The following is a 12,433-nucleotide window of genomic DNA, read 5'->3' as shown; positions in this document are numbered from 1 at the left end:
AAAAAACTAACTGTGGAAGTGCTCTGATAATATAAAGCAGCAGTGGACATGTAATGTCAAGAAGTAGAGGATAATTTAAGTCACATAACCCGACTTTCGTCATACGCATGGTACTTGATGATTGCAAAAGCGCTTAAATCTAAGCTCCAATCACACTCTATTAACACTAGGAACCCCGGGATCAAATATTAGTCATATCTCAATAACGATTCACCTGATTTGAAAAATTCTTTGACGTCTCTCATGTCCATATTGTGGTATCCTAGATTTAGTGTGTAAGAATGTTGGGACAGTATGGATTGGGACGGGCTGGAAAACAGTCGTAATAAAGAGAGTGGTTGTTTTGATAATATAAATATGTGTAGTAATTAGTGGTCTCCAGAATATCACATTGGCGATCCTGCCTATACAGCTCGCTGGATTGATAATGCTAATGATTCCGAAGTGGGTGAGTAATAATTCATAATTGATAAGAAAAGAGTGTGTGCTGAAGATCAACATTGAAACCTACTAGGAAGTGCTGCCAAAAAAAAAAAAAGAAGGATTGCAAAAAAATATAATAATAAATAAATAAAACGCACAAAATTCCTCGTTAATATTTTTATATGCTTCTTGTGAAGATCATTGCTGAGTCGGGTTAAGCCCAAGGCCAGTTTTGCATTGGAAAGTTTTGTTTTTTGAACCGAGTTTAGCTCAAGGTCAAAATGGTTGAGTCGGGTTAAGCCCAAGACCAACATAAAACTAATTCCGTTGAGTCGGGTAAAGCCCAAGGCCAACAGATACTTATTTCCGTTGAGTTGCGTGTAGCCCAAAATCAACTTATAGTTATATGTGAATTTTGCATCGAGTACAGCTCAAAGTAAAAACTGTTGAGTCGGGTTAAGCCCAAGGCCAACTAAAAGTTATTCCGTTGAGTCGGGTAAAGCCCAAGGCCAACTTAAACTTACGCCGTTGAGTCGGGTACAGCCCAAGGCCAACTTAAACTTACGCCGTTGAGTCGGGTACAGCCCAAGGCCAACGTACACTATACATGTCAGTTTCTGGTATAAACAGTTGAGTCGGGTAAAGCCCAAGGCCAACATGTTTCAAATAACTGCTTAATTATATATGATTAATTGATTAAAAGCAAACATTAAACAAAACAAAAATAATAATAAAATATTATTAAAAAAAAAAAAAAAAAAAAAAAAAAAACTATTAGAAGGATTAAAAAAAAAATCTGGCAGCACTGCCCATTTTTGATGTGAAGTGTACTATGCTGGAATGGAACGCATGGAAATTAGAATAATGAATCAGTGTGCGTGAAAGGAATTGAGTACCGTTATTTTTCATCGTGAATCAGCTCAGTTGTTTGCGTCGTGTCTTTCGGAGTATACATTTGAAAGCCGGTCGAGTTATTTTGATCTTCTGGGGAAAAACGGAAAACCAATTTCATTGTTGTGAAGGGAGTGCATTTCAGAAAGATTTTTGTTTGGTGAAAACAATACGAAAATGAGTGGATCGTGGCGTGAGAGCGACATTTCATCGCCAGAAGAGTCGTTTGAAAAAGATGAAAGTGTTGAGAATGGGAAAATGGCTGAAGAAGCTGCGATGGCAATGCCTGTGTTGGATAGTGCTCGTGGTGCATTGAAAAAGGCAAAACAAGTGAAAGCAAAACGGGGAAAAGCCGCTTCGAAATGGCTTTCAGGATCATGGCCGCTTCAACAGTTTGATGGGGAATTGCCTCTGAATAAACGTAAAGCCGAATGGATACGGTTCCGGAACCAGTTTGAGCGAATCGTCGCCTGTAAGGAACCAGTTGATCCCGTTGTGCAGCTGACGGGATTGAAAATATTTGCCGGCAGTTACCTACTGAGCGTAATCGAAGCTCAGGAAAATTTGCTGGTTGGTGCGGATAACATTTACAGCGCTACGATCACAGCGCTGAACAGGTAGATGATTGTTATCATTTTTTATATGTGAAGTGTTTCTCGAACCGTGAAATCTAGCTACTCCGCCGCCACAGGGATGGTACAACCATTTCAAATTTTCACATTTTGTGTCATCATGTTAATTTTTTGTGATTATCATAATTGATATAGGGCAATTGTAACGTTAGCTGAGAACCTACGGAAAATCAGCTGAAATATGCTTAAAAAAAAAATCAGGGAATATGTGTTTAAAAAAAATAAAACTCTGAAAATAAACCCTTGCACTAATAATATGAACAATATTCCGCTAGTGGAGGTATGTTTTTAGAATCCCAGTAATATTAGTAGCTGATTAATATTTTATTCAGCTGAAATATGCTTAAGAGTGATTGGTTAAACTCTTATGCTATTAAAATGTTTAATAATGTTCCAGTAGTTTAAAAAAAAAAAAAAAAAAAAAAATAATGATATTTCGATATATTTTTCGTTTTTATTTTTTATTTTCTGCTGACCAGTTGTATTTACAGTTAACTCTCCCTTACTCGATATTCCGTATCTCGATATCGAGTTAGAGAACCATAGTAAATGTTGGTTTTCATGGCTAACTCGATGGTCCCTTGGATCGCAGTTGCACCGGTTTTGTGTTCTGTAACTCGATACCTCCCTAACTCGATGGTCCCTTCAATATCGAGTTAGGGAGAGCTGACTGTATTATTGTATGCGTGACCAAAGTGCTATTGATGTTCACGGTTGGGAATCACTGACTTGACGATCAAGTGTGATATTGATTTAAGTTATATTGCAATAGGTATTTTGATCAAACTTGCGACTATACTAAGGAGAGGATGAAGTTCCGAGAAATGCGAATGGTTGCTTCTGAGCCTTTCGTTGACTGGGTGTTGCGATTGGAAAATCAGGCAAAGTTTTGTGAGTTCGATCCTGAGCAACGTTATGAAGAATTCTCCCAGGCGCTGATCAGGCGCTCTGTGCCGGAAATCGCAACCAAGCTTTATGAAATGAGCGATGTGTTTCACAACGATCTTGAGCGGATTATGGCCCACGGTAGACACCTTGATTATATCCGACTGGAAACAGAGGAGGTTAAACTAAATGCAAAGGTAGAAACTAGCACCAATGCAGAGGGTGTGAATGAAGCGAATTTGATGAAGCCTGTTAACGCAGTATTCAATCAGATGTCAGGATCAAGTTCAATGCGCTATGGTTCTCGTCGTGAATCACACTCGAAGGGGAATGGTGCAGTTCGGTTCCGTAACGTGGGTATGCGTAATGGATCAGGACACTATAGCGCTAACAACCGCAATTGCTCGAAATGCGGAAGAATCCACGGTTTCAAGGACTGCAGGGCTCATCGCGTCAAATGCTACGCATGTGGAAAAGAGGGTCATTTCGCTGAGTTTTGTTTCTCAAGAACCAAAGACGATCTACAGAATAAACGAGGACGCGTTGAAGGTGGCGAAACGTATAAATCTGAGGTTGGAAGGATCAATCAGGTAAGATAGATTGATCGGTGATTATTTGGGGGTGCACAGAATGGTCTCTATGATAAACATGCCAAAACAATAAAGAAAAATTTCAAATGAAACATTTTTTTTATGAATTATTTACAGTTGATAACTGGCAGCGTAAATGACCCACGAAAACATGATGATGCTAGAATAGTAATATGTAAAATTGGAACGGAAGACTTTGAGTTTCTTGTCGATACAGGTGCTACTGTTAACACCATTACGACAATCGGGTGGCAAATAATCAAACGTAAATGCCGTTCAGTCGTACAGGATTTCGAGCTATATCCAGAAGAAATTTTACGGAGCTATGCAAATCAGCATCCACTACAAGTGGAGTGTTCGTTCACAGCGTATATTGGCGTGAATGGTCAACCATTACAGTTAGCAAAGTTCTTTGTGGTTGAGGGTACTGATTTGTCGTTGCTGAGTTATGAAACAGCAAAGAAGTTGAATTTGGTTCACATAGGCCTGCGAAACATCATGGGTGCACATGCTACGGGTTTTGACAAAATTGTCTGCTCAATCACTGACACTAGGTTGGAGCCCAAGATGCTCGATGTTGCTACTGCACATAAAAACGAACCGCAAGAGTTTCCAAAACTTCCTATCGCTGCCGTGAAATTCAAAGTGGATGAATCAGTCGCGCCAAAACAAATTATCCGATATAGCATTCCGAAGGCGTTTGAATCTGCTACCAATGAGAGATTGAGGTTAATGGAAGAAAGGGGTATCATTGAGAGGGCAGATAAAGAAAACGACGTTATAACATGCGTTTCTCCGTTGGTATTAGTACCAAAGGGTACCTCCGATTTTCGAATAGTTGTGGATTATCGCGAGGTAAATAAGGCAATTATCCGAGAACCGTACCCTATGCCATCGCTTGACAAGATTTGGACCGATATTCCTAGTGGGACTATGTTTTTCTCCAAACTTGATCTGAAAGACGCATATTTCCACGTAGAATTAGCCGAAGAGGTCCGACATTATACGACTTTCATGACAGCCAATGGATTAATGCGCTTCAGAAGACTACCATTTGGATTGTCATGTGCCCCAGAGTTGTTCCAAAGAGTCATGGAACGGTTACTGATGAAGTGCAAACACATCATCATATACCTAGATGATATCTTGGTGTTTGGGCGAACTTTGGAAGAGTTAAGATATCACGTTGACGAAGTAAAAAGAGTTTTAGCTGAAAATAACCTTACGGTCAACGAAGAGAAATCTAAATATGATCAGATGACTGTAGATTTTCTTGGATTTACGATTGACGGTAGCGGTATTTTGCCAATGCAGAAGAAAATATCGGATATCAAGATGTTTGCAAGGCCCAAGGATACATCAGAAGTTCGTAGTTTTTTGGGAATGCTGACATACATAAGTCCGTTTATGAGAAATTTCTCCCATAAAACAAAAATTTTGCGCGAACTTCTAACGGACAATGCAAAGTTTAACTGGACCAGCGAACATCAAGAAGCATTCGAAAGGCTTAAGGATGAAGTTGAAACTGATTTGATCAAGAGAGGATACTTCAACGAAACTGATCGGACTGTTTTATACACGGATGCTTCGCCGTGGGGATTGGGAGCGATTTTAGCCCAAGAAGTGGAAAAATCTGGAGTGCGACGGATTATCGCTTGTGCTTCCAAAAGTTTGTCAGCAGCAGAATGTCGGTACCCACAGTTACATCGTGAGGCATTGGCAATTATATGGGCGATGGAAAAGTTTGCATACTATCTTCTCGGTAGACGGTTTACACTGCGATCGGATAGTGAGGCACTGATGTTTATGACCAAGAATGGTAACCGTAAGGATGTTGGCAAAAGAATTTTATCACGCGCTGAGGGCTGGATGCTAAGAATGGACCACTTCTGCTTTGATTTTCAACATGTTTCTGGAAAAGACAATATTGCCGATGCTCCATCGAGGATTGGAGCTAAGACGGAAAGTCCGGCGTTTGGAAACGAAAAGGAGTCCCATGAACTGTTTTCAGTGACAGCGAGTACTAGTGACATCAATGACCAGTTGTTAGCGTTAACAAATGCAGAAGTTAAGAAGGAATTGCTGGTTGATGATGAGATACAAACTGTCATTAAGTGGTTGGAGAAGAAGGAAAAGTGGCCCGAATGTATTGCGAAGTATCAGGCATTCCAGAGCGATTTATATTTGCAAGGAGAGGTATTGATGAAACGCGAAAAAATGGTTTTGCCATCAACATTACGGAATAGAGCGTTACGATTGGCTCACCGAAGCCATCCAGGCATGTCCACCATGAAAAATTTCCTAAGGCAAGGGTTGTGGTGGCCAGGTATGGACCGAGAGATTGAAGAATTTGTAAGAAGCTGCCCGGAGTGCCAACTTGTGACAGTAACATCACGCCCTGTACCCATTGAGATGACAGAACTACCCCAGAACCCGTGGGATTACGTATCAATGGATTTTGCCTCTGCATCCGACATACTTAACTGGAAAGCTTTGGTATTGACCGACAATTATTCACGTTTTCTTGTTGCCGTTCCGTTAGATAAAACAGATACGGAAGCCGTGAAAAAGAATTTGAAAAGGATCTTCAACACTTACTATATTCCGAAAACTTTGAAGGCTGACAATGGCCCTCCTTTCAACAGCGCGGATTTGAAAGCATGGTTAAATAATGTATGGGGAGTTCGGTTGATTCATAGCACTCCTTTAAATCCGACGGAGAATGGTCTTGTTGAGAGGAGCATGCAGGGCATCAATAAGATCACAGCGATTGCTAAGCTTGGAAAGCTTAATTGGAAGGAAGCCCTATCCGATTACGTGGCTGCGTACAATTCGTGGCCTCATCATGTGACAAAGATCCCTCCGGCTGAGTTGATGTTTGGGAGAGCTGTGCGGAGTGTACTACCAAATCGTCGTACAGATCAGCGGCAGTCGTTCGATGAAGAACTACGAGATCGGGATCAGATGGCAAAGTTTAACCGTAATTCAAGAGAGGACAGTAATCGCAGAGCTCGGAGAACCGAAATCGAAGTTGGAGACACCGTACTGGTATCGCAACAAAAGCGGGATAAAGCGGACACACCATACAAAAATGCGTTTCACAAAGTAGTTAAAATTCAAGGAGCTGGCCGAGCCACGATCACGGATGCTACAACTGATAAAACATACGATCGTAACGTAAAGTTTTTGAAGAAGTACGTGGAACGCAAAACAAACAAACCAGTAGACAATGGTAAAGTAAAGAAAAAAAAAACACACACACACACAACATATTATTTTACATGTTAATCTTTCTGTTGCAACATTTGCTTCATTTTTTTTTCTCAAATAGCACCGCAGGAGAAGGAGCAGTCGAAGCTACAGACGAGTAACATCCATGGAACAACAGACGAACTGCGTAATGGTACCAAACGTTCCACTCAGGGAGATTTTCCAGATGATGAAGAGCCCATTGGAAAACGCCGAAACACCCGGGAGATCAGAAAACCCCAAAGATTCCTTAATGCGATCAGACGTGCTTATGAATGATATATGAAATGTTTCTATTTACATTATCGTTGATGTGAGGGGAGGATGTGGTATCCTAGATTTAGTGTGTAAGAATGTTGGGACAGTATGGATTGGGACGGGCTGGAAAACAGTCGTAATAAAGAGAGTGGTTGTTTTGATAATATAAATATGTGTAGTAATTAGTGGTCTCCAGAATATCACACATATTTCATAGCTTAGTACGGTAGAAAAAAATCCTAGGGGTGTTCAAATTTTCCCTAAAGCAATTAAACCCCTACAATTTTTTTTCGCACCCCAAAACGACATGAAAATTGTGCCAAATTTTATGGCAAATGTTATAATTTAAGGTATTTCAAACCCAAATTACCCTATATAACTAGGCAAGCAATGCACATGAAGCAAAAAAAAAAATATTTTGAGCATCCCTAACGAGTCAGATTTGTGTAGATCGTGGATTTCGCATGCCAAAATCTTTGGTGCTCATGCTAGAGGTTTGGAATCTTCGACAAGGTATTTTGGAATAAGTTGGACTACATATTGATCCCTTTGGATTTGGTCTAGATAATTTATAACTCATCCTAGATCAGTTTAATCTCTCAAAAGGAATGTTCTTGTTGAAACTTCCTTCTTCCTAATACATTTTTCGACACAAATTTGCTTGCAGAATTGCAGAAAACATGCTTGAACTGAAACATAAATTTTTGGTTACACTTTAAATTTAAATTACTGAAAAACATAGGAAATACTTTTTTTCTTTACTGTTTGTATGTGAACCAAAATTCAAAGTACTAACATGTAGTTTTTTTACATTAATTTGATTGCAATAGCCTACATCTCATTTTTAAGGAGAAAACAAAATTCAAGATTGCACTCAAAATTGATTTCGATTAAAAACTTCTAGAAATCCTAGTTTTTGAACCTGTTTTTCTATAAAATAAATTTCAAAGTGGTAAAATGTAGTATTTTTCGGTTTAAACAATATTGTACATGTCCAGTCAACATGTTTGAGCAGAAGTATAAATTTTGGACTACACTCTTAATTTCTTTCACTAAGAATCTACGAAAAGCCCTAAATTTTCTTCACGCTTACCATACAATTTTGAAAGCAATGACATATATTTTTTGCGGTATTATTTCGCTGAGCTTCTACAGTGAACAAATGTGGGCATCAATAGTAATTTTTGGATACACTCAAAATTTCTTTTGCTGAAATCCTACTGAAATACTTATTTTATTAAAACTATTTGCCTACAAATCGAGTTTCAACGCGATGACATGTAGTTTCTCTTCATAATTTGATTGTACAAAAACAGTGCATATATCTGAGTAGAAATATAAATGTTGGATTGCACTTGAAACTTCTTCTACTTCAAAACACAAAAATAGGTCATATACCTGATTGCCAGTAATAAAACTTAGAAGCAACTACATATAAGGAACTTAGTTGAAGAAGTTCAGTGTACATGTTCGGGATAAAATAGAAATTCTATATTAAGCTTAAAGTTCCATATCAGAAAAAAAAACTAAGTAGAACCTTATTTTCTACAACTATTTGCCTGTCAGTCCAAATGAGGAGAGACGACATGCAGTTATTTTTAACATCAATTTTATTGTTGAACTCCATTGAACATGTTTGAGTGGATACAGTAATTATTATTAACATCCAAAATTTGTTTGATCATGTTTTTAACCTCGATCGAAATTCATTGCTATGACATTTTATTTTTTTTTTAATTGTATTGATTGCACTATGGGCGATCAGTTGGCCAATAATCGAAAAAATGACATGTTCTAGTAGGTTTTTCTTGTACATCATTCCATAGATAACACTTCTATTAAGATATTCCTGGAATATAAAGGCAAGAACTTTTATAGTTTAAGTGATACAGTATGTCAAAGTTAGAGTTTTTAAGAAAAATCAAAAATTCAGTGTTAACACAAGGTACACATTGAATGCAATATGCTGCTTAATTGTAATATTTTATACAGATCTTTATACACTGTCCGAAAGCTTATTCAAAAAGCTATCTTAAAAAAATGAAATGAGATAAAAGTTCATACTTTAAGTCGGAAAAATGCGGAGAGTACACTGAAAAAAATATATTTGATTTTTATCGAAACTTAACACATAACATACTTTTTTGTCCCAAGTTGTACCAGGCTACAATTTATTTCCAACGGTACTTTGAGATGTGAACTGAAGGATCGTGAAGAATTTAGCTGTACAAATTTGCACTTTTTTGATATAGGGCTTTTTGATTTTTCCAATATTTTTAACCAGTTTCTATTATAAACAGATAAAAAATACTTCAGAGGATGACTGAATATCGCTTATTCATTCATATCATCATTTCTTTGTCAGTTATTATATTGTTAATGGTTTCACAACGTTAATCGCATAAATGGCTTATATACATCATAAGTTACAAATCTTATTATTTCGCTATAGGTTCTATTTGATGAAGTATACAATTTCTGATTAGTGTGTAAGCGATTCTTTTATGCATAGCGCCCAATGCTGTTTCCGATGTTCACGCGCCAAAGCGTTGTTTGTGTGTTTGCCTTTCATTAGTTGTATTCTGAACTCAATAAGAGAAAGTCAACAATAAATGTTCGCGGTTTTATTGAAGTTAATTCCGGTGTTTTATTGTCCGAAAGTAGTTCGCCCAATACTATTCAAAAGTTAGTCTCGAAAACTTATTTTTGAAAATAAAACATCAAAATTGTATCACAAAACTCACGAATACGACATGAGATGGAAAAAAATATTTTTGGCCGCCAGTCTGTATGGAAACCGCCCATAGTGGATTGTAGAGGTTAATTTAACAAGCAAAAGCAATTATAGATTTTCAATACTTGTTAAGTTTTATTTAACTTGCTTGAAAATCTAAATTTAAAACAATTACCAAGATGGCCATGAGCATAAACAAAATTTCTTGTATTTAAAATCTTGGAAATATTTTTTTTTTTCAAGCCTGTTTTGCCAGTGAAATAATACACAAAGCGATGACAAGTGTTTTTTTCTACATAAAAATTTTCACAGTCAGAAAAAAATACAGGTATGTTCCGTTTTTATCAACACGATCGGCGATTTTCAGTTGATAAAAACGGAACCGTGACAGAAACGGAATAATTTTCTTAGACAAAATATTTTACAAATCTGTATAGAAAATGGCACTTTTAACAGAAAAGTACACATTTTCATCAAGTACATGCATATTATTGATGTTTAGGGGCTGTGAGGAATCTTTCAATTGTTCATTCGTGTAGATTCGTATTGGAATTTGATTGCAGTCTCCAATCAATAAGTATGATTTTGTGATAAATCCTTAATTGTCTTACTTTTGGTCAGAATGTCTTTAGATGTCCTATGGAATTTTAAAACGATAATCACATAAATGTACTATGCACTATGAGATTAGTCATATTTCTATAAATGACGTACGCGAAAGTGTGTCAAACTGATCTTTATTTGTTGTAAAGAAAACTTCAACCATTTCCTTTTGTTCTCCCTTCATCTTCTTCTTCATTGCATTACATCCCAACTGGGAAGGCCTGCTTCATAGCTAAGTTTTATTTTAAACACTTAACAGAGCAACTGAGAGCATTCTTTGCCACATTTGCATTTGTTTGCATTTGTCGAGAAAACTTCTTACATGAAAACATGCTCGCCTGGCTATCACTGAACCTAGTGCCGCTTTCAAAAACGTCCTAGCACACTTGGTTTTAAAACAAGAACTGTTGAAAAACAATGCATTTCATCTAACTTGCGTGCAATTTTGCAGGCTTGTATGCAGATTTATGTTCGAAAATTGACAACATACATGAGTTTTTGGATGCTAATTATTGCAAATCAATTGAGTTTATAATAGTTTCGTTACTACAAGAGATGGATTATTTAGAAAACTTTGTAATTGGCTTGTAAAAGAAACAACTTATTTTGTTTGGAGGCTGCAAGCATGATCAAAAATTCTATCAAATTGACATTCCGGCAAGTTCGATCAAATTATGTCATACACTAAAGTTTAGATCCTATTTTGCAAACTCGATGGAATTGATTGCCAAACGATTAAAAACCGTAGTTTGAATTTCATTAAAACATCAATAAAACAAGGATTTTCTATAACTTTGATGACCTTTAGCAAAACTGTGTGATGTACTTGATACATAATTTGATCTTCGAGACACACGAAAAGGTTTTTCTTGTTTCGCAGTATAATATTTATTTTTGAACTTAAACTTAAGGTTCTTGTTGTTTATTCAGTATAAGTGTTAAATCAACAACAAGCATCCTTGTCAAAGCATTGAACCTGTTTGGTTGGAAAATGTGTTGTCAATAGTTTCAATAAATTAGATGCATGAATGCCAATGCCAGTTTATATAAGACTCTTAATAAATATCTTGATTACCTAGTGGAGAGGAGATGAGTGTCTACTCGAAGATTAGGATCCCAACAAATTTGAAATAAGAGCGTGCGTGGTGTGGTGTGGTAACGTCAAGTATCAACAGCTTCTTAAATGTTCAATAATTTCAGACCCCTTACTCGATGTGAACTTATTGAACGGTGATTCAAAAATTTTCAATAGATTGCTATGTTCTACTATTTCTCGTCCTCTCCTCCTTGAATCAGGACTCTTACTATAACCCGTAAAATTCTAACATATTTGAGTCATAAGAGATAAGAAATAATGAAAGTTTCTTTGTCCAAAATATAACGGGTCGATAACTAGTCTTTTCAAATACGAAATAAACTCGATCTTGTACCGTGCGCCGTTGCCCAATCATCTGTGGCACTTGAGCAAAATGAAAGTGCTTGGAAAAGTGTACTGTAGTCTGTCAAACTTGGGTAACGAATTTAGTACTAGAACGGCTACCCAGTTTAAACTTCATTACTACGTCTTTATTTCGTCTCTGGTCTAAAGGGAAGTGCTTCTTCTTATATGACAGAATATTTTGAGTTTATTCCCTGGTCCATCTCTTATAACAAAGAATTGAACGTTGTCAGATCAAATATGTCTATAACATTAACAGCGTATAATCTATGATGTTTTATAAAAAAAGAAGGATAACTGCAGCTCTAGAGGTACTTAATTTATTTAAAGATGTACTTAATTCAACTAAGGGGTCGTCCGTTAACAACGTGGTCGTTTATGGAGGGAGGGGAGGGTTGTCTGGCCAATGACCACAGTCAATACAAATTTTAAAAATTTTTATGGACAAAAACCCACGAGGAATTGAATAAAAAATGACCATGTGATTAATGGACGACCCCTATTTACAATCTCCATCTGTTGCGGCGTGGCCAAGACAGCTCTCGAGTGTTGAAGGATGTGTCAATGTTGTCTAGTAGCTCAGTCAAGCTTGAACACTCTGTTTGAATTGAAGGAGGCCGATAAGGAGGCAAACCTCATTGAATGGTATAGGACTTGACACCTACGATACATGTGCTCAACACCAACATAATGTCGAAAATTCAATTCTGGGATAGTTAAAAAACATTTG

At 37.1% G+C, this 12,433-nt stretch overlaps 1 protein-coding gene across 1 annotated transcript; it reads left to right on the top strand.

Moving 5' to 3' along the window:
• Positions 1–1,239: 1,239 nt before the first annotated feature.
• Positions 1,240–3,464, top strand: LOC110676234. The gene is made up of 2 exons (XM_021843574.1): positions 1,240–1,931; positions 2,719–3,464. Exons 1-2 carry the CDS (start codon positions 1,492–1,494, stop codon positions 3,428–3,430), a joined length of 1,152 nt encoding a protein of 383 aa, XP_021699266.1. The 5' UTR covers positions 1,240–1,491; the 3' UTR covers positions 3,431–3,464.
• The last annotated feature ends 8,969 nt before the right edge of the window (positions 3,465–12,433 follow it).

This window comes from Aedes aegypti, chromosome 1 (assembly GCF_002204515.2).
Source record: "Aedes aegypti strain LVP_AGWG chromosome 1, AaegL5.0 Primary Assembly, whole genome shotgun sequence".
Lineage (NCBI taxonomy): Eukaryota > Metazoa > Arthropoda > Insecta > Diptera > Culicidae > Aedes > Aedes aegypti.
The sequence above is the reverse complement of the archived record's forward strand: the minus strand, read 5'-3'. Positions and strand labels throughout refer to the sequence as shown.